This window comes from Zootoca vivipara, chromosome 1 (assembly GCF_963506605.1).
Source record: "Zootoca vivipara chromosome 1, rZooViv1.1, whole genome shotgun sequence".
NCBI lineage: Eukaryota > Metazoa > Chordata > Lepidosauria > Squamata > Lacertidae > Zootoca > Zootoca vivipara.
Window position 1 is genome coordinate 67,934,971 of NC_083276.1, and position 25,007 is coordinate 67,959,977.

Here is a 25,007-nt window from a genome sequence, read left to right on the forward strand (position 1 = left end):
GTATTAACTGTTCTCACAATACGGCTTCCATGTATGACCTTAATGTCATTTTATGGTGGTTACTGAAGGCACTTCAAAAACATTAAATATATTCGAATAATAATTCCCTTTGCTGCCATACATTATAAAAATTCAATCAGAATCTTGCTCAGCTCACCTATGCACTAAATTTATATACAGAATTTCTACTTTAGCATACATTAATCTAAATGCTTAAAGTAGGTAACACTGTACAATAAAATATATTATTATTATATATGTGAAACTGGCAACCATATATAAAGCACAAGTATCAATCCTACATTTGTTTTTAGCTAACCACCAAAAGCCATATTAAATTCAAAGGTCTTAAAATATTTCCAGATGGTTGCTGGATCTGCACTTTTGGCAAATCTCCAGAAGAAAGAATATCCATGAATGTAGGGCAGCCACCAGGAATATATTGATGCTTGATGTGCTAATTTGGAGATTTGGTCGTTAGGATTGGCTGGTTCACAAGCTTTGTTAGATAAATTGACTACTTTAAATTAAAATCCATCCTTGTCAGGAGATGAGCTAATGTGTTCCATCTTAGCTGAAACATTTATTTACCACCAACAGCCCCATTCTAAGATTACTCCGCTGTACCTAGGTATTAAAAAACAACCCTTGTTCCTAGTCTATTGTCAGGGAAAGGCTGGGCACTGAGTAGTGGTGGCTGGATACTGGTGAGTGGCCAGTGGGAGAAGGTGGGTTGGAAGAAGTGATCAGTGATCTGGGGAAACCTGTAACAGCCAGGAGACAAGAGTCAGGAGAAGCTGCAGGACTGGAGAGTGAAGAACAGGTTCAGGAGGAGGGAGAGATAGGTCAGGCTGGTGGAGAATTAAGGGCTTACCTACCTCCTGTTCCCACCTCTCCTGTTCCATTGTTTCAAAAAGAAAAAGAAAAACCCAGAAGAGGGTTGAAGAGGGAGGAGCAGAAACTGGTTACACGCAGGCAGAGTCTTTGCCTGCTTGTTTACAGCTTGGGTGGAGGGAGATACATAAACCAAGTTGGGGGCTGGACCTCTCTGTTGCTGCAACTGCCTCATCGGGTGCGCACCTAGGAGTAGCTAAGAGATGTAGGACTGATTGACACACCTTTACCTAAGTTTTGACAACAAAAAGTTAATTCCTCACTCTTGACATTCTTGAGCTCCTGACATCTATTGAGAACTCTCCCACTACTTTCTACACTCAGTGTCCTTCCGTTTTAGCTCCATGTCACAGCCACTGCTTTTGTGCAACTTGCCTTCTCTTATGCTCAACTACCCCACCCTGACTTCCTGCACATTCAGGATTCTGATGCGGCACTACAAATCTTACACTTTTATCATACAGTAAGCTGAGTCATGACCATGAGTGACACCACCACCTCACAGCCTCAGGAAAACTTATGACATAGAACTTATTAAATAAATTATTCCTCATTTTAAATTAGTCCCATGGGTCTCTTGAGATAACTTCACTAGAGGAACAAAAACATTAATGCTTGTCTTTACAAACTATACATAAATATGCACCTATTTTACGAATTGCTCTTATCTGTTCAGTAAATGCACAAGTGAGTGCCTTGAGTAAGGTCAGTTATTGAAACATATTGTGTTGAATATTCCCAACAGTTGATAAAAAGATCCTCCTTTAATATTTAAATACCTTTTTCAGTAGTCTTCCACATTCACTGAGAAATTCATTCTTTTACCTAGACAAAGCAGATTGTTTATCACAATGTTTTAATTCTGTATTATTTTAGTTTAGTTTTTTGAAATATGGATTATGAAATAATCCAGAGAGATACTTGAAGTTCATTGAACAAGGGAGTCTCCTAAAGGCTTATGGAGGAAATAAGGTTTGGCTTCTTTTTTTGTAAAGACAAAAATCTCATAAAGCAGTGATTAAAATACCTACTGGCTTAACAAATTAAATGTTACAAATACACTGTACCACCACTTCTTGGGACCTGTTGGGGGAAACCAAATTAGATCTTGTTATGCAAGTGTCATGTTACCTGGATTAGTCTGCACAGATCCTTGTGCTGAATAATCTCTGATTTTGAGTCAAATATGTAATAGTGTTAGAAAACTGTATGGATGTGTTAATGGGCTTCTGTACAAAATAAGCTATTTATATGTTTTGTTAGATGAAATTAGCCTCATTATTGAAATACTGATTGGAATCTGATTAGTACAAAAATAGCACTGAATTCCAGTTTCATTAATTACCGGTAGCGTTTCTGCTACTTGTGTTCTGCGATTTATTCTATTTTGCAGCCTGATACTTTGTAGTCTTGAATACAGAAACTCTAATTTAGAGGTTGCAAAGTAAGGTACAATAGTTTTTATTTTCTTTAGCCCAGAGTGCAAAAGTCTGGCACCAGGTTTGGATTCTGGAGAGCAGACCCTGAGGAACTCAAAATGTGTGTGTGTAGTTCTAGGCGAATAATAATGGAGTAGCCAAAAAGCACCACCCTTTCTATTGGTGAGACATTGATTTCTGAAGAGCAACACTACAACTGAAAATTCTGGGAATTACAAGAAATGCCACAGTTTTGGAAGTGTTTGTGTGTATAATTTAGATGAGTTATTTCTGCAGCTGTCAATATTGTAAGAACAAAATATGCCATACTAGAAATGTTTCCAAGTGTTCGAGTTTGTGAACTGTCAAGTAGATCTGCAATAAAATAAAATAAAAAACACTGTCCATTATAAGTATTTGTATTTATTTTTTGTTTTATTTTACAGATTATAAATTATTATTTTTAATCAATGTAGTTGGCCTGTGGGTTAAAACTATACTTGTGCTTTCTTTGTTCATAGTTTTGTCAGCCTGGAGGATGGAATCTGTCCAGAGAGAGGAAGCAGCCTACGTTCTTTGTGGTGGTTCTCACCGATATAAACTCTGAACGGCATTATTGCTCTTGTCTGACTTTTTATGAAGCAGAGATCAATCTTCAGGTAAATATCTTATCGAATCATTCACACAGCACATGCACACAAACCTAGGAACTCATTTCTACAAGTTATTCAGTCACATATATGGCTCTTAATGTACCTCACCCATGCACATTTCATCTACAGCTTCAGTTGTCTGGCCCATAGTAACTGGGGATTTGAATTAAAACAAATGTTTATGCAAACTCAAATATTATTCAATAATTTGGTGTACTTAACTGTCTTCCAATTTACATTTGGTTCATTAACCAGTGGAGGTTGTGGAAGGAGTCACTGGAGGTTTTTAAGAAGATGTTGGATGGCCATCTGTCATGGATGCTTTAACTAAGATTCCTGCATTGCAGGGGGTTGGAGTAAATGATCCTTGGGGTACCTTCCAACGCTATAATTCTATGTTCAACGTCTTTCCCTTGAGTCTTAGTAGTAGGATTTAAAGGGATGCTAATTTGAAACCTCTTTGTTGCTTCTCCCCCCCAAAAAAATCACCTAGTTTCTGTTTAATGTAATTTGCATATTTATAGAAAGCAGTTCAACATGGTATTTTTATTTGCTCTCTTATTTGTGGTTTAACACAGGTTCTTAATTCTACATTTCAGAATGATTTTAAAAACACATTACTCCCTCTGCTGGATGTCTGTGTATTGGAATAGAATAAAACATAACCATTTCATTTTTATACATGTATTACCGGTATATAGCATTAACACAATACAGTACAATGCAATATAGTACAAACCATCATGGGATGATGGTCTATGCTAATATACTGCCATTGATATAGAAATATCAATTGTAAGGGTTTGCGTGTTATTCATGTACAGTGGAACCTCGGTTTATGAACACCTCGGTTTATGAATTTTCGGTTTATGAACACTGCGGACCCATCTGGAACGGATTAATTCATTTTCCATTACTTTCAATGGGAAAGTTCGCTTCAGTTTATGAACGCTTCAGTTTATGAACAGACTTCCGGAACCAATTACACCCATGCTTCAGTTTATGAACGCTTCAGTTTAAGTACTCCGCGGACCCATCTGGAACGGATTAATCCACTTTCCATTACTTTCAATGGGAAAGTTCGCTTCAGTTTATGAACGCTTCAGTTTAAGTACCCCGCGGACCGTCTGGAACAGATTAATCCACTTTCCATTACGTTCAATGGGAAAGTTCGCTTCAGTTTATGAACGCTTCAGTTTATGAACAGACTTCCGGAACCAATTGTGTTCATAAACCGAGGTACCACTGTGCACATATTTGCATAATTACAACATGTACTTTCTTGCTGTTTGCATGTTTGTTTAATCATTTAGATTTAAAATGCTTAACTTCCACTCCATGTTTAGATCTGTGAGTACATTCCTAAAAATAGAAAAGTTAGGTTAGATTTTGGGTGTAGCCTTCTTGGCAGTTCCCCTTTAAAACATGTGTATTACTAATTTCTGGACAGTTTAAAATGTTTGCTGAAGTAATTTACCCAAATTGGAAATTTTAAATGATTTCTCTATGACACATTATTTGGAATCCTTTGTAGAGAGAATCTAGGGACCAAGATATCGCAACACTTAATTGTGAAATTTATTATAAAATGTTTGAAACTGCTTCTTTCCAACTTGCTCTTTGGCTAAGGTCCTTCCAGTATTGAACATGATAGTGAGCTTCAACAAGACCTCTACTCATTGCAGAGGGGAGGGGTTGCGAGTGGGAGCCCTTTCCCGTGCTAGCAGGGGGGTGTATTCAGCCCCCTGCGTTAGCCTATCCCCGCTGCGGCGCCAAGCCTCTCAGCTGGCAATAGGGCCAGCTGGGGTCTGGGGTCTGGCTGCACTTAAACAGCCGCGGCAGCATTCAAGCCCCATTCAGCTTCTGTGCCACATCGGATCGGTTGTTGCTAGTTTTGTTAGCAAAAATTATTAAATAGTTTGGAGTAATATTTTAATAGAGATAAGTGTATGTCTGGTCTTCTGGTCTGAGTCATTTTCAACTCTGTTCATCCCTAAGTCCGTCCTGTTTCTGCAGGAAACTTTGAATTAAAAAAAAATTATGCAAGTTCACACTTATCTATGCATTTTGTACAAAATATGTATTTTTAATTGCATTTTCTCTCAAAATAAGTAATTCCAGATGCATTTTTTATGGGTGTTGAACCCAAGAGCTGCAGCACTGAAATTGGAAAAATGCTAAATTCCAAAAAATAAACATGGTTATTTTACATGAAATATTTTAATGCAACATTTACAGGCAAATGTCTTCCAAAGATGGTATATGAATCAAAATATAACACACCCACATTAAACACACTTAATTAAAGCTAACTAAATAAAAAGGAAAAAGTCCAGCCAACCCAAAACTAAATAATGACATTGGCAACACCACAGAACAAAGCCTGATTTCGAGCAATAATCAAGTATTGTTTTTTAAAAAACAGTTTTTTTAAAACTTCTTGCAAGTGTGTGCCAACTCTTATTTACAATGGTACATCTACTTACCAATTTAATGGGTTCTGAACGCACATTTGTAAGACGAAAAAATTTGTAAGTCGAATCCCATAGGAATGCATTGGGAGAAAAAATTCGTAAGTTGAAGCAACCCTATCTAAAAATTCGTAAGTAGAAAAAACCCTATCTAAACCGCATCCAAGATGGCGGATGGAGCTCTGTTCGTAAGTAGAAACATTTGTAAGTAGAGTTATTTGTAAGTAAAGGTAACGCTGTAGTGGTATTTTCATAATTCAAGGTAAGCATACACAAGGTAAATTATACACTCAAAAGTATAAATGGTTTGGAGACCAATCTTGTACTTAACTACCCAGAAGCTCCCAGAGCATGCTTTGAAGGCTAGAGATGTAAAATTTCCGGAAACTTTGAAGCTTGGGGAAAAAAACCCGGTTCCCCCGCCCGGTTTTTTTCCGGGGGGGGGGGGGGAATGAAAATTTTTGGAAAAATTGAAAAAAATGCTACATTAGCACTTCTTTTTTCTTTTCCAGATTGAAAGTCATTCTGTTACTTTAGAAACTAAAATATAACTATGGACAATTTTAATGGGCATAAAATTATCACAACTAGCATATTAAAATTATAGTGTATCCAAACAGGAACTGAAATTTAACTTGTCATTCATCACGGTTCGCTATGCAACATGCTTACTCCACCTCCTATGTTTTGCCCATGAGACCTTATGTATTTCCTCACACTGATGTGTGTGGTCTGTTAACCACTTTAGCTACTACTATATGCTTAAATTAGTTTATTTCACTTTTTAAAGACTGTTTTAGAGCATTTAATGTTTAAAATATTTTCATTTCTTTTTTTCTTTCATAACACTTCTCTGATTGCCATGACAACACATATACTTTCAGGCCCTTTTTGTTGCTCTATATTTTCTTCCAGTGCTTTGAGGCCTAGTGAAGAGGAACAGAACCAATGCATACCACACACATGCAAAAACAAAACTGAAACATTTTTCTTTTCTGGTGACAACAGCATCTCCTAAAGGAAGAAATGTATCTTGTTCTTGCATTGGAGAGTTCAGTTTGTAACCTAGGACTTCCTTGTCCTCATGGAAATTAGAATAATCTGATACCATACACATACCTGCCAAGTCTCCCACTGAAAAATGCGGGATCAGCAGTGGCGCGGCACCGGAAGTTCCGTAGAAGCAACTTCCGGGGCCACTCTTCCCATGTGTGGGCAGCGGAAGTCGCTTCTATGCATGCCCAGCAGCCATCTTGGTGGTGGCTGCAAACAGCCATCTTGGTGACGGCCGCCGCCATGTGGCCACCAACAAAATGGCTGTCGCCATGTGGCCACTACCAAGATGGCTGCGTAGAAGCGACTTCCGGTGCCGCTCTGTGCGAGTTCCGGTGCCCACACATGGAGGCTCCCTGGCAGATAAGAAATCCGGGGGATTTCCGGGATTTTTCTCCATTCGGGAGAACAGCGGGAAACGGATTAAAATCCGGGTTTCCCGCGAAAAATGGGATACTTGGCAGCTAAGCATACATATTTTTAAAAAATGATTTATAAAATATTTGAACCCCTTATCTTGAAATATTTTATTCATCATGTTAAAATAAAACATTCCATAATCAATTTTTTCAGTTTTTTGGGGAAAAAAACAAAAAAGGCTTCAGGAAAAAAATGTGGGGGGGGGAGCCGGTTTTTTTCCGAATTTTTCCAGGGGTTTTTCCGGGCCTTCACATCTCTACTGAAGGCACAAGAGGCAACCACCTCCCTGAAGCTAAGCATGTTTGAATCTGAATAGGAATCATATTAATAAAGTGAGCCCCATTGAACTCAGCAAGACTTACACCTGTAACTATGAATAGAATTTCAGTATTATCTTTTTATAACACCAGGAACAGAATACACGCGTCTAAGGCCTCAAAATTAGATCAGTAGTCACCAGAAGAAGGCAAGCAGGAGCTCACAGAAAACAAAGGCCATGTATGCTCTTCTCTTGTAGGTGGCATATATCAAAATACATATTGGATTTAAAAGTTGACTACTCTATGATTCTATGATTCTACTCCTGTAGTATGCCTTGCTGTTAGTGTGCTGCCACAGCTTTCTGCTGCTGTTACTGAGGCTGGAACCTCCTTCTGTGAATAGAATTCTTCCTCCATGAAGAATGAAATTAAAGCTCCTTCCATTCATAGTGTGAAAATATTGGAAACCACCCAATGTGACCAAGCCTTCTAATGTAAGAGATGCATAGCTGTCAACCCTCCCTTTTTTGCGGGAAACTCCCTTCTTCCAAGCCACATCTGTCAGCCTTCCCTTTTTTTGCTGGAAATTCCCTTATTCCAGTTTTGTTTCCCGCTGCTATCCTGGATTGTTAGATATATCGTAGACTGTCCCCGGGACAGGTGAGGCTGCTGCTGATCCCTTATTTTCAAATCCAAAAGTTGACAGCTATGAAGAGATGTGAAGTAGCAAAGTTTTACATTAAAACTGAGGCTACTAAGTTCTGGCAGTAGAAGGCAAAACACATAAGTTGTTGTTCCCACATATTTTTGGTCTGTAATAATACACTTCATTGGGAGGTTTGGCTGCTTTCTGTAGTAAAAGACACCTAGAAGAATTTAGCGGATGATTTAAAATGAAAGTCATTGATGCATCACATGCAATGCTCTTAAAAGCAATTCAAATGAAAATGCTGTATAGACAGTTAAATATTAAATAGTCTGCTTTTGTTTGTTCTTCATGAGTGTGGTTAGAAGTTCTTTTATTCAGATTCCAGAACTAATATTTTAAAATTGTTCTAGAGTTTCTGTGGTCTGGAAGAAGTGCATGAATTTATTCAGAGCATAACTAAGATGCTAAGAGTTTATAACTGTTTATCTGTTGGTGGCCCTGAGGAGTTGTTAATGTTAAAGGCATTGCCCTATCTATTTTAGGCTTCTTAAATACTCCTGCATTTTTTAATCACAGGTGCATAGAATATGTCTGATTATTCTAGCTATGTTGTTGCAATAGTGGGCAGGTGTGTCAGGAATACCAAACATGAACATAGAGGTTCACAGCAATGTTGGTAAAATGTGACCAAAAACCATTTTGCAGGTTTTCTTAGACATTTTTTTGCTTTACCCATGGTAAATACCCTACTCTCCAAATTCCTGTTAATATGGCCATCTGTAAATGTAGCATACCCTTTAGTTACATGCACTGCCCGTAGTCTTGGTGTAGATTAATATCCTGATTAGATTTCAGATTTTCATAAACCTTTTGAATAGCCTTTATAAAAATAACAGATTTTTGACACTACAGACAATTTTTTCACATTATATCCTATTATATACCTGCTTTTATAATGCAGCTTATAATAATGTAGCCATACAACTTTTACAAATTTTCAAACTGGCCGCTACGCTTGCCAACAGGGTCATATTAAAGCAGTCGGATTCTTTTCTCTCTCTAATTTATTTTGTTCTGTTTTGTAAACTGTGTTTCAGTAAATTGCTTTACATTTCCATATACTTTAATTCTCAGTGACAAATTAGTCTCCCCGCATCCTAGAGAAATGGCAGCTCCAAGTAAGGGCTTTATACCATGCTATGCACTATTACATGACATTGGGCTCCGTTTCAGTTTGGGAATTTCAGGAATTGTTGTTGCCTGCAGTGGAGAGGCAGAGCCTACATCAGGCATGTCAAACCTGCGGCCCTCCAGATGTTTTGGACTACAATTCCCATCTATCCCAACCACTGGTCCTGCTAGCTAGGGATCATGGGAGTTGTAGGCCAAAACATCTGGAGGGCCGCAGTTTTGACATGCCTGGCCTACATGTATACTTACCCACATACTGTAATCTAAAGAGAACACATTAAAATGAAGCACTATCTCAGAGAGACTGCAATTTGTTCAAGGTCAACCAGACCATCCAAGTTGGCCAACCAAGAAGGAATTTGAGCTGAAGTGTTTGAGCTCCAAACAAAACACCCATAAAAAATGAAGTAAACCAACTTTTTTGGATTCAAAGCAGTTTTTTGTTTTTGTCTCTCAGAAAAAAAACCAGTTTGAAGCAGGACGGATGGTTTTAATGTACATTTGTGGTTGTGGGAACACTTCAGGTTCGTTTATTGAGATTTAAAAAATGGATTAACAAGGTATTTTTAAAATATTTTCATGTGTCTGTGTCTGCTCTGAACATGTGGGAAAGTTCTATTTTGTGTTTGCTCACTTTATGACATAAGTGATTCACATTTGTTTACTGATTGTATGTATCCTAGATTAATTGGATTAAAAGTGTCTGGCTTCCACATGTCTCCTATGTGATGCTCATTGCTCAGGCAGTAGAGAGTCATAATTTTATCATGATTAACATTTAACTGCTAGGGGGGGATCTCAAAAGTACAGGGAGGATGATTTATTGGCCGAATGCAAGTTATTTTATTTTTTGTCAGCAGCAATGAGTTTAACCCAAGTGTAGGTAACAGGATACCCTCCATAATTATGGCTCTCATAATCCCTAAACGTTTGCTTTGCTGGCTACGGCTGAGCAGAATTGTAGTATGAACAACAAACTTTGGAAGGACACAAGTTCCTAAACAGTTTAAATGGATAAAATCAGTTGCCACTAAAGAAGAGCTATGACACTTGATTGATGTTACACTGATATATTATTTTGAGAACCTCTCTTTCTGTCTTTTAAACTGTTAATTTGTCTTATAAGCAGTTCAGAAACTCATCTGCATTGTTTGTTTGAATACTTTGGTGTTCCATTATGGTAATAGTTTATATAAATAATGTAAAGCATATATGCTAAACATGTTGTCTGAACACCATTTTTTGAGGCAAATGTATGAGCTCATTAATGTCATAAAAATCTGTGAAAATATTTTATGAAATTGCTTCACCATAAATTGATTGTGGTTGATGTAAATCTTTTAAATTTAAGTCTGATTTTCTGCTCATTTTAGATGTGAGAGTTTTAACCTAGCTTTAGCTTGGTTATTCTCTGTTCAAGGTCAGACTGATCCAGAACATGTCTTCTACTGCATTAAGATGAAATATTTGTCAGCCAAGCCTGCACATAGCGTACTAAAGTATGCTTCTCCCCCCAATACACTTACTTTAAATACAATCTATTTTACATTAATAGTACACAAAGTTTAAGCACTTAAAATAGATTAGGATATTATTCCAACCTTGTGTTTGCTTATGCTTGACCTAGTTGTCTTGAATATTTTAATAAGTAGCTCATTAATTTTAAAAAATTGTTGTTTTCCTTTGCTTGACATGTGAAGGCTGTGTCTTTAATATGAACTCTACTGCTAAAAGCTTCTTCACATGATAGTATAAAAGTACAAACTAGCTAAGGGAACTGTGACTTTGAGCTATGTGAAGATTAATTTTAAAGCATTCCCATCTTCATCTGTTACAACTGATGTAGATGAGACACAGTTTATGACAGGAAGGATATGGCAAATTATTACAAATTACTCTTGACACACATGGTGTTAGCACACAACTTTTTGTTCGCTTTTAATCTCTGAATATGTTCCTAATTGACATATTATCCCATTTATGGGCTTCACTATGTCACCTCTCTCTTTAATTCAGCCAAGTAGAATGGTTGCTATTGGGAATAATAATCAGCTAAAAAATGGAGACCACCAAAGAACAAACTGTTGCTTGTTTCATTTTGGAGCACTTGCTGTCATCATGCATAAAAGACTTGAAGAAAAATCTCATTGTTTGGATGTCTTAGAGTACATTTCAGATGGCATTGTCATGAGCTCTCTGATGTTTAATATAGTTAATTTTAGGAGGAATATGTCTTTATCTGTTTACATAACTTTAATTTTTCCTATAATTTTCAGCACAGAATACACTATTCAGCTTAGACCATAGCTGCCAAGTTATCCCTTTTTTAAAGGGATTTTCCCTTATGCTGAATAGGCTTCCTCGCGAGAAAAGGGAAAACTTGGCAGCTATGGCTTAGACCCATATTTGGTTCTTTGAAAAACCACCTGACTTGTTATAAAGCATTTTGAAAACTTCCTAATTCAGCCTAGGTTCATATCTCAATTTGAAAAAATGAGGCTCCATGCCTTCTCTCATTCACTATTATAGTAAAATTAAAATGCCTGTAACTTCCCCCTCTTTTTGACAGAGTTGGATATTTGCAGGCATAGTTTACCTTGCTGTTTGTAAGTAGCCCAGGAATCTTTCTGTTGGGCACCCTTCAATCTATTTTTTTAAACAACGAAATCCCCTTTTTTAAAAAAACCTTGTGAGGGATGAATACTGCCAAATTTCAGAATAATTGGTGCAGTGAATTTCCTGGAAAGACAGCCCGTACAGTTTAGGGTGGTTAAAAATGATGCACTTAACATCCCCTGTTGTTTTGTGTCCAATTTATATTAAAATAGTGTACATCTTAGAGATGCCCCCAAATTTCAGAAGACTGGCTTATATTAATTTATGAATTGCTTGGGGGTTATTGATTCAGGGAGGTTTGTGCTAGATGACTTTTAAAGTTACTGGTTTTTTTCCTTAAGATTTTAGTACATTGCATACAGTGTAGAAGTGTTCCTAATGAAGTAACCTGTGAAATTTCAGAAACTTGGGTAGGGAACTGAGGTGAATGAAGAAGAATTTATAAAACTTCAGACTTTTGTTTTGCTCAGTTGGCTACAGTAGCGGCATGGGTGGGATTGTGTTGCTGATCTGGCTTCCTAACACTGCACACTGCTGCCAGTTATCAAGAGGGAGAGGGACAAGGCAGCAGGGAGCTCGAAACAGTATAAACATAGCGTCAGGATCATCGGATATGCTTCCGCTGCATCTGCTGCCTTGCCTCCCTCCCATTTCTCTAACCAGTAACAGCATGTGGTGCTGGGAAGCAAGGTCAGCAGTGCATGCTGCCATGCCATCCTCTATTGGTTGGCAGCAAAAGTCACAGAAACTAAGTGCAAAGCTGAATTGATAAAGGTGGCATTGCCTCTTCCTCATCACTAGCATGAAATACCTACTGATAACATAGTTCATAGGCCATACATAAATATTGTATTTTTAAATTGCTGTGACCTTCCTGGGACCTTGTGAGGGATGGGTAAGAAGTATGTTGTTGATGATGATGAGTCTTCATCATCATTATCTCATATTTCTGTACTGCATATTTCAGGCAGAAAAACTACACTGAGATAGTAAATTTGAAAAGTGCTTAAGAGGAATTTGTACTTAGAACAATAGCTACTTGGCGGCCGATGTAGTAGCAGAATAATATGATAGTAATAGTCTGCCTTAGTGAGCAGCTGAGACAATACATATTGCACTGGCTGCAGTTTACAGGTCAAGGGAAGTCCCACATAGACCACATTGTAGTAATATGGAAGTTACTAGCACATGGACAACAGTGATCAAGTTATAGAAATTAAATATTTAAAATAGTTATTACAATTACTATATTTTGGGGGTTTTTTGCTTTTATTTTAAAAAAAAGCCTCCTGCTGTCTAGGCTGAAGTGGAATCATATAATCGTAGAGTTGGAACGACCCTGAGGATCATCTAGTCCAGGGGTCAGCAAACTTTTTCAGCAGGGGGCCGGTCCACTGTCCCTCAGACCTAGTGGGGGAGCCAGACTATATTTTTTGGGGGGAAACAATGAACGAATTCCTATGCCCTACAAATAACCCAGAGATGCATTTTAAATAAAAGCACACATTCTACTCATATAAAAACACGCTGATTCCTGGATCATCCGCGGGCTGGATTTAGAAGGAGATTGGGCCGGATCTGGCTGCTGGGCCTTAGTTTGCCTACCCATGATCTAGTGATTCTAGTCCAACCCCCTGCAGTACAGGACTATGCCACAGTCCCATATGAGGATTGAATGTGACCTTGGTATTATCAGCACCTCTCTCTCTCTCTCTCTCTCTGATCCAAGGTTTTGTTTTCATTTCCTCGAATTGTTTGTATCGATCTGACTAAAGTAATATTGCTCAGTTATGTTCATCTCTTTCAAGTTTGAGTAATTCAAAGTTTAAAAAGAACTACAAAATCTGGAGGTAACCACCTTGGCTCCCCTTGATCTATCTAACTGACATATGGAAGGCTTAGGTGGGTGGCTATTCCCATTGTGTTTGGGGTGAATACATGTACCATCGAATCAAGTATGTTTTTCCAAAAGTGTTCTTGAACATGGAGTATTGCATTGGTCTTATGAGAGAGAATGCATTTATAAACTGGAACCGAAAGATTAACTGGCTATGGACTTCTAGCTTTACACTGTGTGTTCAGAGAATGCATATACTGTTAGTACTCACAATAAAGTAGTTTGAAAGTCATGTGTTTAATCAGATTATCCTTTTAGGCTGTGACTTCTGATAATGACATGGTTGGTAATACCTCTGTTTGTATATGTGACTAGCTTTGGTTTTCTAGGAATTTCTTTGATTACTTTATCACATTGAAATAGTTAATCACATTCTTACTAAGTATTTTACGTGCTCTAAATGTGCTTAGAAGACTTGCATTAATTTTGATGCAAAGTAATTTTTGCAGTCCAAGGCTTTGCAGGACTTTTACATCGTTGTTTAATAATAAGCCTTTATGAAAAATGGGTCCTTTCTTTCCATTTTTAGACACTGTTGTTGTTGCGAAAATTAAATAAAATTATGTCTTGCTTATCTTCAAATTGAACCCATTGTAACTTACAATATCAGCTAGAATCAAATTGCAACAGTAAAATCAAGCTATACAGTTAATAAATAGGAGTATTTAATAGCAAAACAACAATTAAACCATACATTGGGTTGGATTATGAGTAGGATTTCCACAAATTAAGGGGCAAATTTCAAAATTCTATGCTAGGAATCATTAGGAACAGGAATAAATATAAAATTGCCAATATCATAATGTTGTTGTTGTTTAGTCGTTTAGTTGTGTCTGACTCTTCGTGACCCCATGGATCAGAGCCCGCCAGGCACTCCTGTCTTCCACTGCCTCCCGCAGTTTGGTCAAACTCATGTTCGTAGCTTCGAGAACACTGTCCAACCATCTCGTCCTCTTTCGTCCCCTTCTCCTTGTGACCTCAATCTTTCCCAACATCAGGGTCTTTTCCAGAGAGTCTTCTCTTCTCATGAGGTGGTCAAAGTATTGGAGCCTCAGCTTCAGGACCTGTCCTTCCAGTGAGCACTCAGGGCTGATTTCCTTAAGAATGCATAGGTTTGATCGTCTTGCAGTCCATGGGACTGCACTTTTTTGGAGGAGTGATGCAGAAGAAGAAGAGGAGCTTGGATTTGATATCCCGCTTTATCACTACCCGAAAGAGTCTCAAAGCAGCTAACATTCTCCTTTCCCTTCCTCCCCCACAACAAAACCTCTGTGAGGTGAGTGAGGCTGAGAGACTTCAAAGAAGTGTGACTAACCCAAGGTCACCCAGCAGCTGCATGTGGAGGAGCGGAGACGTGAACCTGGTTCACCAGATTACAAGTCTACTGCTCTTAACCACTACACCACACTGGCTCAAGCATGAGCTTGAGACCACAAAGGCTTTTTGAGGTGAGGAGACCAGAATTGTACACCGCATCCCATGCAGTCACACCATAGATTTGCGTGACAACATTATGATCGTCTTGCAGTCCCATGGACTGCAAGAAGATCCGACCTATCAATTCTTAAGGAAATCAGCCCTGAATGCTCACTGGAAGGACAGATCCTGAAGCTGAGGCTCCAATACTTTGGCCACCTCATGAGAAGAGAAACCATAGCTTGTTTAAAATTATGATGCAATGTTCTATGTGAACAAGCCCATTCTGATTTAGTGAGGTTGTATTATCAATAGGTCACTGGTCTTGGACAGTTTCACAGCACATTTTCCAGAAATTAAAGGGGGAATTTGTTTTAAGTTGTAATGTTTTGTACCTTTGTGGATAATGCTGATTGTATAAATAGTTTGTGCATTGTCATTTCTTCCTACTTGTAATTAAGCATGATCCTGTAAATAGCATATCAGAGATATGAAGAAATTAGTTGGCAGGGAAAAGGGAGTGTACAATCACTGGAAACTCAGAACGTTGTCTACAGTTTATTGTGTCACTTAGTGAAACAATGCCAGGAATGTTGGAAATGAAAGAACATGTATCATTCTTTGGCTTTGATTGTGGCTAGTATAAACTTTGTGCAATGTTTGCTTTAATTACCATATATGGGCTTTTGTAATTGGTTCTACAAAATGCTTACTAATAGCTTTTTGAAGTGTAGCCATCTCCTCTGCTTAGCATTTCGTAAGGTAATGAGATCTGCCTATGTAGTTGGCTCATCTCTTTGTGAAGGAAGAAATCTGGGTAAATCTCACTTTTTCCACAGCAAGAGAATTCTGTGATAGAAATTTTGCATGGGTAAGCTTGGTTGAAATGCTGGAATTAGGGAATGCTGACACTCTTTTCAATGTGAATTGAAAAGTTTAGGCTTCCTCTACTAGATTTCTCGCAGCTGTACTTTTATACAAAAATATGTAGCTAATTGCATTTTAAAAAGCCATTTATAATACCTTATCTTTAGTGATGACACCTTGCACCATAGCCATATAATACTTTAATAGTTGTCAAATTGCTTCTGATTTTTTGTTTAGCACGTGGATTGTTCTGTTGCTCAGACTTCAAGAAATGCCATGTAGAAGCAGAACAGCATGTAACCAGACTAGTACAAATCCACACAGATAAACATACTTTGAATAAACGTCCAATATTTTCTGAACACATTAGGATGTACAGTATTCTATCTACACATAATTTTACATGTGCAGACATGCAGATATTAACTTTATAGGCTTCATATGCAATGTCGGCAAAGAGATACATTGCTTTGTTAGGAAACTACATAACAGTGTCAGGCGATAAGACTTGTGTTTAATCACTGGTTTTTAACCCACTCCATTTAATGAAAAATGCGGATCTTTTCTCTCAGATTTGGACCTAGCTACTTGTAACTATGCCTTCAGTATCCCTATAAACTAGCTTGGTTCCCTTTTCTAGAAAAATCGGAAACATTATGGACATTAAAGTCTTTCTCTCTTCCCATTTAAAAATATTTATTGGAATATATAAATATGCCACCTTTCATTTGAAATTGCAAGGTGGTATACAGTAAAAAAAACACACACACACACACACACACACACACACACACACACACACACACACTTTAAATTATAATACAAAATAAAAGCATCAGCCATTAAGCCAGGGCAGAGTTAAATTCATCAATACAACTAACTTGTAACAGAGACCTGAGAAAATAAATGTGTTTTTAAAGGAAGTACCAGAATGGCATCAGAGTTAGCATTTGCTTTAGTTTAGAGGGGAGATAATTCTACAAAGAGAGTGCCACGAATAAAAACACCTGAAAGGGTCCTCTGATCCATGAAAGCTGAATCTTTACAGGCAGAAGGCACTGTTCATTTGGGAGCGCTTGTTTTCCATGGGATTGTTTCCTAATTTACAATTAAACTGCTGTTCAGATTACATTCTCTGCTCTCTGACAAAGATAAAATAATATGTCCTCTGTATCTTCCCATTCAAATCCAAAATATACTTTTGACAGAGAAGAGATACCTGTTGAACCATACAAGAGTTTTCATTCAAATGCTGTATAGGTCATGCAGCTCTTCTTATTCACATTGTCTGTTACAAGTTGTCTGTAGGAAAATTATGGTACTTTTCATTTCTGCTGGTAGCGAAACAAAGGTTTACTGATTTTGTTGTGCCACACAGATCTTTGTCACTCTTACTCTTGGAAGCAAGATAGGAAATGATGCAGCATGTGGAAGATTAGTGTACGGTTCCTTCAGATCTGTTTGTCTTACCTTCAAATAGCATGGTTTTTGTAGGAGTACCTAGCTGAAAGAAATGACTAAGTTGAACAGAATTTAAGTGTCTTCCAAACCACTCCTATGCGTCATGGGCCATCCCTATATGAAGGAAGCCTGGAAGTACTAGCTGTAAGAATCTCCAGTGCCACCTACTGGTATTTCACCAAAAGAACTCAAGTAGAACCCAGTTTGATCTCAATCCTAACTTGCAGTGCAGAGAATCTTATCAAACTTCACCTTTGTAGTCATGTGGACTGTTTTTCACAATTTGATTTAGTAAAAGAAAACAATGTATTACAATGTGTATCTGAAAAAGTGTGCATGCACACGAAAGCTCATACCAAGAACAAACTTAGTTGGTCTCTAAGGTGCTACTGGACATTTTTAATATATATATTTTTATATATTTCTACTGCGTCACACCAACACGGCTGTCTACCTGAATGTATTAAGTGATTGTTAGGGTGTTGTTTGGTTTTTTTCCTTTACATGAAACGGTAATCTCCAACTGTATCCACTGTCTATTTTTACTAGATATAATACTGTTTTCTATAAAAAGAAGTAACTTAGCAAACAATGAGAATGATTGGAATTAAGTCAGATTTTACTTCAGCAATATAAATAATAATTGTGGTTCTGTTAGCTATTTCTAGCTCTTTTTTCTTTTTCTCCTAATGTAGTATAAAGCTTATCTCCATACTAATTATAGCGAAGTCTGCTTGTAAGAATCAATTCATCTTACCTATTTGATGTATCAAATCTGAATAAGGTTTTGAGACTGGGTAATAGAAATGTTCTGAGAGGATTTACTGTGGGCATATCCATTGCTGTAAACACTGCTAGACAGCATTGTGCAGTGTTTGCTCTTAAATTATTTTTAAAATGTTGTTTTTTGTAATGTAATGTAAAATGTAAAACGTAAAAAGGTGTTTTATCCAATTTTAGAAAGTATTTTTCACTGATAATAGCTGGCAGTCCTGTAGCACAGCGTAGTGCAAGTGAAAAGGATATTAGTCACTGCTATACCAAATACACTTCAGGGCAACAAGACTTAATAAGCTTTGATTAGCTTGCATTCAGAAGCTTCTGTTTGACCCTCCACTTTCCCCCGGGAAAACCTGCAGTTTAGCACTGAATCAGAACAAGTGGCTATCAGGTTTTCCACAGATTTCCATTTGTTCTGATTTAACGCTAAAGAACAAGTTTTCCAGGGGGAAATGGAGGGGCAAAGGCAAATCCAGCCAGACCCATGCCTAGAAAGCATGGGACAAGTGAAAAACTGGCCAGACCCATCCTTTCTAGGTACAGGAGAAGCGGAAGTATAGGTGAGCTCTGTGTCTTGTTCACTACCGAGAAGCATCCTATTTAAAGCTACTAGATTCAAGTTGGTCAGTTCATTCATAGGCCTTACCAGTATGTTAAGGATAATGATGGTTGACTTTACAAAAGATGATAAAGTTTTTTACAAGAAGAGGTACAAAATAGGTAAGGAGTTGCCAACATATTAGTAAAAGAGAATAAGCAAATCTAGGTACACAAAACAGGGTTTGGCCTGACATTCAATGTAATTTTAACAACTTGTACATTCTTCCATAACTTTATGGTCCAATAAAAAGGATAAACATGTATACATTTACTCTTACACAAAAGTGAGCTGACCTTGCTATGAGGTTCCATTAAACATGTTTGGTTGTTTTATTTTTCATGCCATACAGTTTGAAAAGAAAATCCCTGTCTCTCATATAGATGTAGCGATATGGCCTGCTGTGATCATTCAAAGCATGAAAATGTAATGTTTTCAAATTTAAAAATCCCATTTGTACTCAAATTGTTTTTTTAATTAAAAAATGAAGTTGAAACTCTTATTTTAGCAGCAACCCAACAACAATTAATATTCAAAGAAAGCATCACAGAAAAGGCAAATGCGTATGCCATTGACATTCATTATTCAGCTTAATTATTCATGGACAGCTCCAGTCAACAGGCAGCAGAGCAATGTAAACAGTGAGGTAGAAGGAACAAAAACTTCCTTTTCATTTGTACTCTTTTGCTATAGCCCAGTAGTTCAATCTGCCCTTTAGCTTGGATAGTAGGTCCCGGTGTCCTCTCCTGGTAGGATAGCTACAGTAAGAAACAAGTTGATGTGTATTTGAATTCTCCTGAGAATGGTTGCCACTCCTAGGCTACAAACAGGTACAACTCGCATATCCAGTGCAAGCCAAAGCATGTTTTGCTGCTGTCACACTGCTAGAAATAATGACTTTGAATGAAAATTGTAGAGGTCAGTACTAGAAGGTTTTGAGACAGCCAGCAAAACTGGAACTCAGGTCTCTCTCATGTTTTGAAATACCAATCTCTTTTTACCACCTACCTGTAGCTTTTTGGGCCTGCCCCTGTCCTCTTGTCTAGGAAGCAACAACTGATTGGGGTAGTGATGAGTGAGAGACCAGTCCAGCCAATCCCAGTGGTGTGATTCTCTGCTGCCCTTGGCATTCTGTCTACTGAATGACATGATGTAGGATGAAATTTATGGGTAGGATTAGAAATGTCATAAATTCACACGTAGAGCTACATGAGTTCACACTTTTATTGAAAACTGCTATGTTGAGATAGCTTCAAAGAGGAGCTTTTGGCTAAATTGTAGGAAGCAGAGTTGCTTTTGCTTTCAACATAACAAGTTTCCCCACTGTGTTTTATGCAAAAACTGTGCTTAGCTATTTTATCTGCTTGTTGCAATAAGTCATCTTGGGAACCGTGAGGTACAAATTGCATGGTAGTTCTTTTAAAGTTCTAATGTTTTAATAAAAGCTGTATTTTATTTTAAATTCTAGCATATTTGGGTTTTATTTTTTTAAAAAATGCTATTTCTTCATAAAGGTGATCACCATCTTATCTGTTGACTGAAGTATGTCTGTTTTCAAAGGGATCAAGAGAAACAGAAGGAGAGGAGGAGACAGGTTTGATCCAGCCTGCAGAAGTATTTGCTCCCAAAAGCCTGGTGTTGGTATCCAGATTAGATTATCCAGAAATTTTCAGGGTAAAGAACCTGTCATTTGTAATGTGCTACTGTACAAATTTGTTGGATATTTGATAAGTAACAGTGGCAAGTATTCTTGAACTGAAATATACCGTATTCACACTGTTATGAGAATTTAGACAGCACAAGGAGAAATAGCCTGCATTTTATACAAATCACATTTCACTGGTACATCAATGCTATGCACTTTTTATTCACAGAAGCATTATATTCAAAAGCACATATATACCAAATAAATATTTAGTTATCCACGCCTAATGTCAGGGCTAAGGCATAGGCAACTGTCAGAGTTGCACTGGTGAATTGGAACCAAGGGACCAAGAGAGGCGTTGAAGCCAAAGAATGCATCAAAACCAGAAAGAACATCTTGCTCAGGCAAGGTCCCATTCCACAAAAGGAAGCCTTTATAGCCTTCCTGTCCAGATGATAACTCAAGCTGCAGTTCTGACAGCTCCCCACAGGCAGCTGCCGCAAACTGGTTCTAGCCCTGGAATCTTCTAGCTACTCATATAGAACTAAAAATGTAAACTTCAGAGCAATTTGGTCAAAGTAATTGAGTTGATTCACTTACATAGTTTAATGTTGGTTCTGATGCAACAGCTGATTCAGTAAACAAGCAACTGGTTAGGTAACAAAGTGGGGAAAGTATTTCAGCCTCACTCAAAACTCTTTGCACTCCAAATGAAATGGTTAAATGTTTGGCACAAGACTAATAAAAAAAATTTTTATTTAAAATTTGCAGTACAGGACTGTATTTTTGATTATGGCCAATATGTTATTACTTACACATGACTTTGAGACTGAGCTTCTACTCAAGCTATGGAGTCTCTTAATTGCAGCCCTTAGGTTTACTCTGGAAAGCCTCAGCAGGAGCTGGCCTTGCAGCCTGCAACTTTTATTTCTGAGGCGCATATGCGGTACACAAACAGCAACTTATTTAAAAAGGCTTCCTTATACTTATGTCACCCAAAAATTCATTCCCCCCCCCTCATTCATTCATTCACTTATTCAACTTCTTCGTCCTGAAGGAACCCAGGGTGGCAAGCGCATCCATAATAAAACTCAGACACTAATCTTAGGGGTGCCAGGAACAGGTTCCTTCAGCCATCAAATGCCTGGGTAAACGGATGTTTTCAAATTCCTCTTGCAAGTCAGTAATGTGGGTGACAAGAGGGCCACAAATGGGGAACTGCTACTGAAACGACCCTGCCATGGGTCAGAGCAGCTCCCAGTGACAGCTGTAGCAACAAGGCTAACTTGCCAACCATACAGTCTGAGTTGGCTCATATTATGAAAGACCCTGTTTTAGGTACCGGTACTTGGGTATCATGCTGTTAAGGGCTTTAGATGCTAGCACTAATGTCTTGAATTAGGCCTGGTACTGGCAACCTGGGCAGTGTTTTCAGAACCAGTGACATATGGTCCTATCAGGCTACCCCACTTGCCAGCCTAGCAGCCACATTCTTCAATAGCTATAGCTTCCAGACCTCCTTCAAGGTTAACCCTACGTATTATAGTATCCCAAATCATTCCAAGTCACTAGAGTATGCACAACTGAGCAAAACTATTGCGGTCCAGGAATGGTCATAGATGGCAAACCATCCTAAGATGGACATAAGTTTTGCTAGCCACAGAAGCCACTTGAGACTCTAGTAACAAGTTGGAATCCAGGCGTATGACCAGACTGTGATCCTGTTCCTTCACAGGGGAGTGCAGTCACCTCGCAGAACAGATCATACACCTAATTCCAGATACAGGAACACAGGACCCCCCACAACACTTCCATCTTAGCAGGATTTAAGCTGAGTTTATTGGACTCTGTCCAGCCCATCACTACCTCTAGACACTTGTCCAACATCTTCACAGCCTTTCCTGATTTCAGTGGAATGCAGAAAGCTGCGTTCATCAGCATGCTGCTGACACTGTGCTCTAATCCCCAGATGAGAGCTTCCAACTCTTTAATATAGATGCTCAGTAGAAAAAGGAAACAGAATGGACTCTTGTGGGGCAGCCCTATGGAACCCAGCCCAAGAGCCATGGTGCTAAGCACCAATCTTCAATCTAGAACTATCTGGTAGCAACCCTGCAGGTAAGAGCAGAACTAATGTAACACATTACCACCAACTCCCATCTCCTTGAGTTGCTCCAATTGCATCAAAAGCTGCTGAGAGGTAGAGGCAAAACAACAGGGTTGCATTCTCTTTTCTCTCTACTCATAAAGATCAGTCATGGTTACCAAGGTGGTTTCAGTTCTAAAACCAGGCCTGAAACAACTACTACTGAAATATACTACTGATAAAGCTATATAGTTCTAACTCAAAGGCTTTAGATTTTAGCATTGCACTTTAATTAAGCAAAATATTTTTTTGTGTATAAATATTCCAAGATTCCATTCTTTATACTACATATGTATATTTTCCAATAATTATTAGTATTATCTTTTCCCCAGGTTGCAATGTAATATGTTTTTATTTCATGTTTTAGGCTTGCCTTGGCTTGGTCTACACTGTGTATGTGGACAACCTGCATGTTTCACTGGAGAGTATCATTGCAAATCTCTGTTCGTGCTTTGTCCCTGCTGCTGGAGGGTCACAGGTAAATAGGAAAAAAGGGTATTTATTCAGCTAATTTGATTTATGAAGAAAGCAAAAAATAAATTCTTTAAATATTTTGATTTAATAGAGGACCATAGTTCAGTTGAGTATGTCCCAGTGGCCCGTCTTCTAAAGAGAGCGAGAATTCCATTCTACCATAAGGTCAAAGGGTTAATTTTGTCATTTAAATGCCTGTTAGAAGGCATAGTATGAATTCAGAAACATTGCTGTAGAATTCAACCTTTTTTATTATTGGTGCTTCAAAATATTTTATGTTTTTTCTTGGTTTGCATGAGATATTGGGGAGCGGAGTTTTTCTGTTCTCGGAACTCGCTTTTATTGAGTCAGTCCTGGGGTAGTTAATTGTTTCAGTGGACCTACCACATAGTGTTCAATGATAATGCAGATTTCAATGAAATACAATGATGATGAAATTAGGTTTTAAGAAAACCATGCTCTGTTGCATACTAGTGAAAAATAGCTGCACAGAATTCACATGTAAGTATGGATGATTTTGTCCTGACAAGGGTAATTCAGTTGCCATAGCAAATTTCACAAGTGGGGTGTGATGGTGAATACCACCAGCAAGAGTATTTTCCTTCCCATTTCCCTACTGCCAACATACTCTGCTGATAGTAGGAAGAGGGGGAGGCACTGAAATGTCCTTGTCATACTTTTAGTTGGTAGACTGTACTGAAGAATGAGTAGAATGTTACCTAGAAAGGAAGCCAGAATTTCTTCTTCCCATTTCCGCATTAGTTAGCTTCATTCACAACTTCAGCTTGTATATTGGTTTATATATTCATTGAAGGTAGTCCTGACATAATGACTATTTGACCAATCGTCTGCGGACAAACGCCGGCTCCCTCGGCCTATAGAGCGAGATGAGCGCCGCAACCCCAGAGTCGGACACGACTGGACCTGATGGTCAGGGGCCCCTTTACTATATACCTTTACTATATACCATACATACATTTTTTTCTTAACCCCCATGCTTCAGTCCTTGCGCAACACCCTCTCTGGGAGCCAGTGTGGTGTAGTGGTTGAGAGCGGTAGACTCGTAATCTGGTGAACCGGATTCGCATCTCCGCTCCTCCACATGCAGCTGCTGGGTGACCTTAGGCTAGTCACACTTCTGTGAAGTCTCTCAGCCTCACTCACCTCACAAAGGGTTTGTTGTGGGGGAGGAAGGGAAAGGGGAATGTTAGCTGCTTTGAGACTCCTTCGGGTAGTAATAAAGCGGGATATCAAATCCAAACTCTTATTCTTCTTCTTTAGAGCACATGCTTTGCAGTCCTGGCATTCTTAGCCTAAAGAAGGATCAGGTAGCAGGTGATGGGAGAGCTGCTGCCACTGAGAGTAGATGGACTCTCTGTCAAACCCAGTATATGGCACCTTTCCAAGTAGTACCTAATGAAGTAACTGTGCTTGCATGAACAACGTCCACTTGCACAGTGTAACTTTCCCTCCTTCTCCTACCGAATCTTGGGGGAACCCTCCAGGTGCGTTTGGTGCATCTGTGCAAGGGGTTCATAGGGTAAGGAGAGGGATGGGAAGTTGTGTTAGCAGAAGTCATTCTGCAAGCGGAATTACTGTGTTGGATGCAAAGCTTTATGCTTTTTTTCAGGCAACGTATCCTGTAGTCTGCTTTAATAAGCATGAATCTCTGTATACGTCTGTCCCTCTTGTCTCCACTTGACTTGACAGAGCCATTTCCCACACTCCTTCCATTTGTTTAGTTGCTTCCTTTCCAATTCTCAGTGGATTGCCTGGCTGGGATGAACAGGGATCTTCCATTCTCTTTCATGTTTTATGGACATGGAAATGGACTTACAACCAGGATTACTAGAAGATGGACTTACAGACAAAGCAGCCAATTCTTGGATGCTTTTTTGCATTCAGTGTGGCTTGTTAGTCTTCTTCTTCTTCTTTTTCTTTTTAAAAACAGACTTGCAGGAGCCTGATATGATTGTGCCACATGAGTGTATGTGTTATCTCTCCACAGTCGCAAAACAATCCTTCCTTGAGCTGCTATTTTCCTCAGTAGAGGGAAACTGATGTTGGGAATGACAATCATTTTCATTGGAGTCATGGC

The 25,007-nt window shown here is 38.5% G+C and overlaps 1 protein-coding gene across 4 annotated transcripts in view; it reads left to right on the top strand.

Moving 5' to 3' along the window:
- SBF2 (SET binding factor 2) overlaps window positions 1-25,007 on the top strand; it is a 217,628-nt gene that overhangs the window by 86,083 nt on the left and 106,538 nt on the right. For 3 of the 4 annotated variants that reach the window (XM_035119334.2, XM_035119296.2, XM_035119305.2), the window contains exons 3-5: window positions 2,834-2,971; window positions 20,205-20,318; window positions 22,803-22,913. In XM_035119334.2, coding sequence (XP_034975225.1) covers window positions 2,834-2,971; window positions 20,205-20,318; window positions 22,803-22,913 — 363 coding nt within the window. Of the gene's footprint in view, window positions 1-2,833; window positions 2,972-20,204; window positions 20,319-22,802; window positions 22,914-25,007 lie in introns of those variants that run through there. The other variant, XM_035119315.2, reaches the window with a different exon arrangement.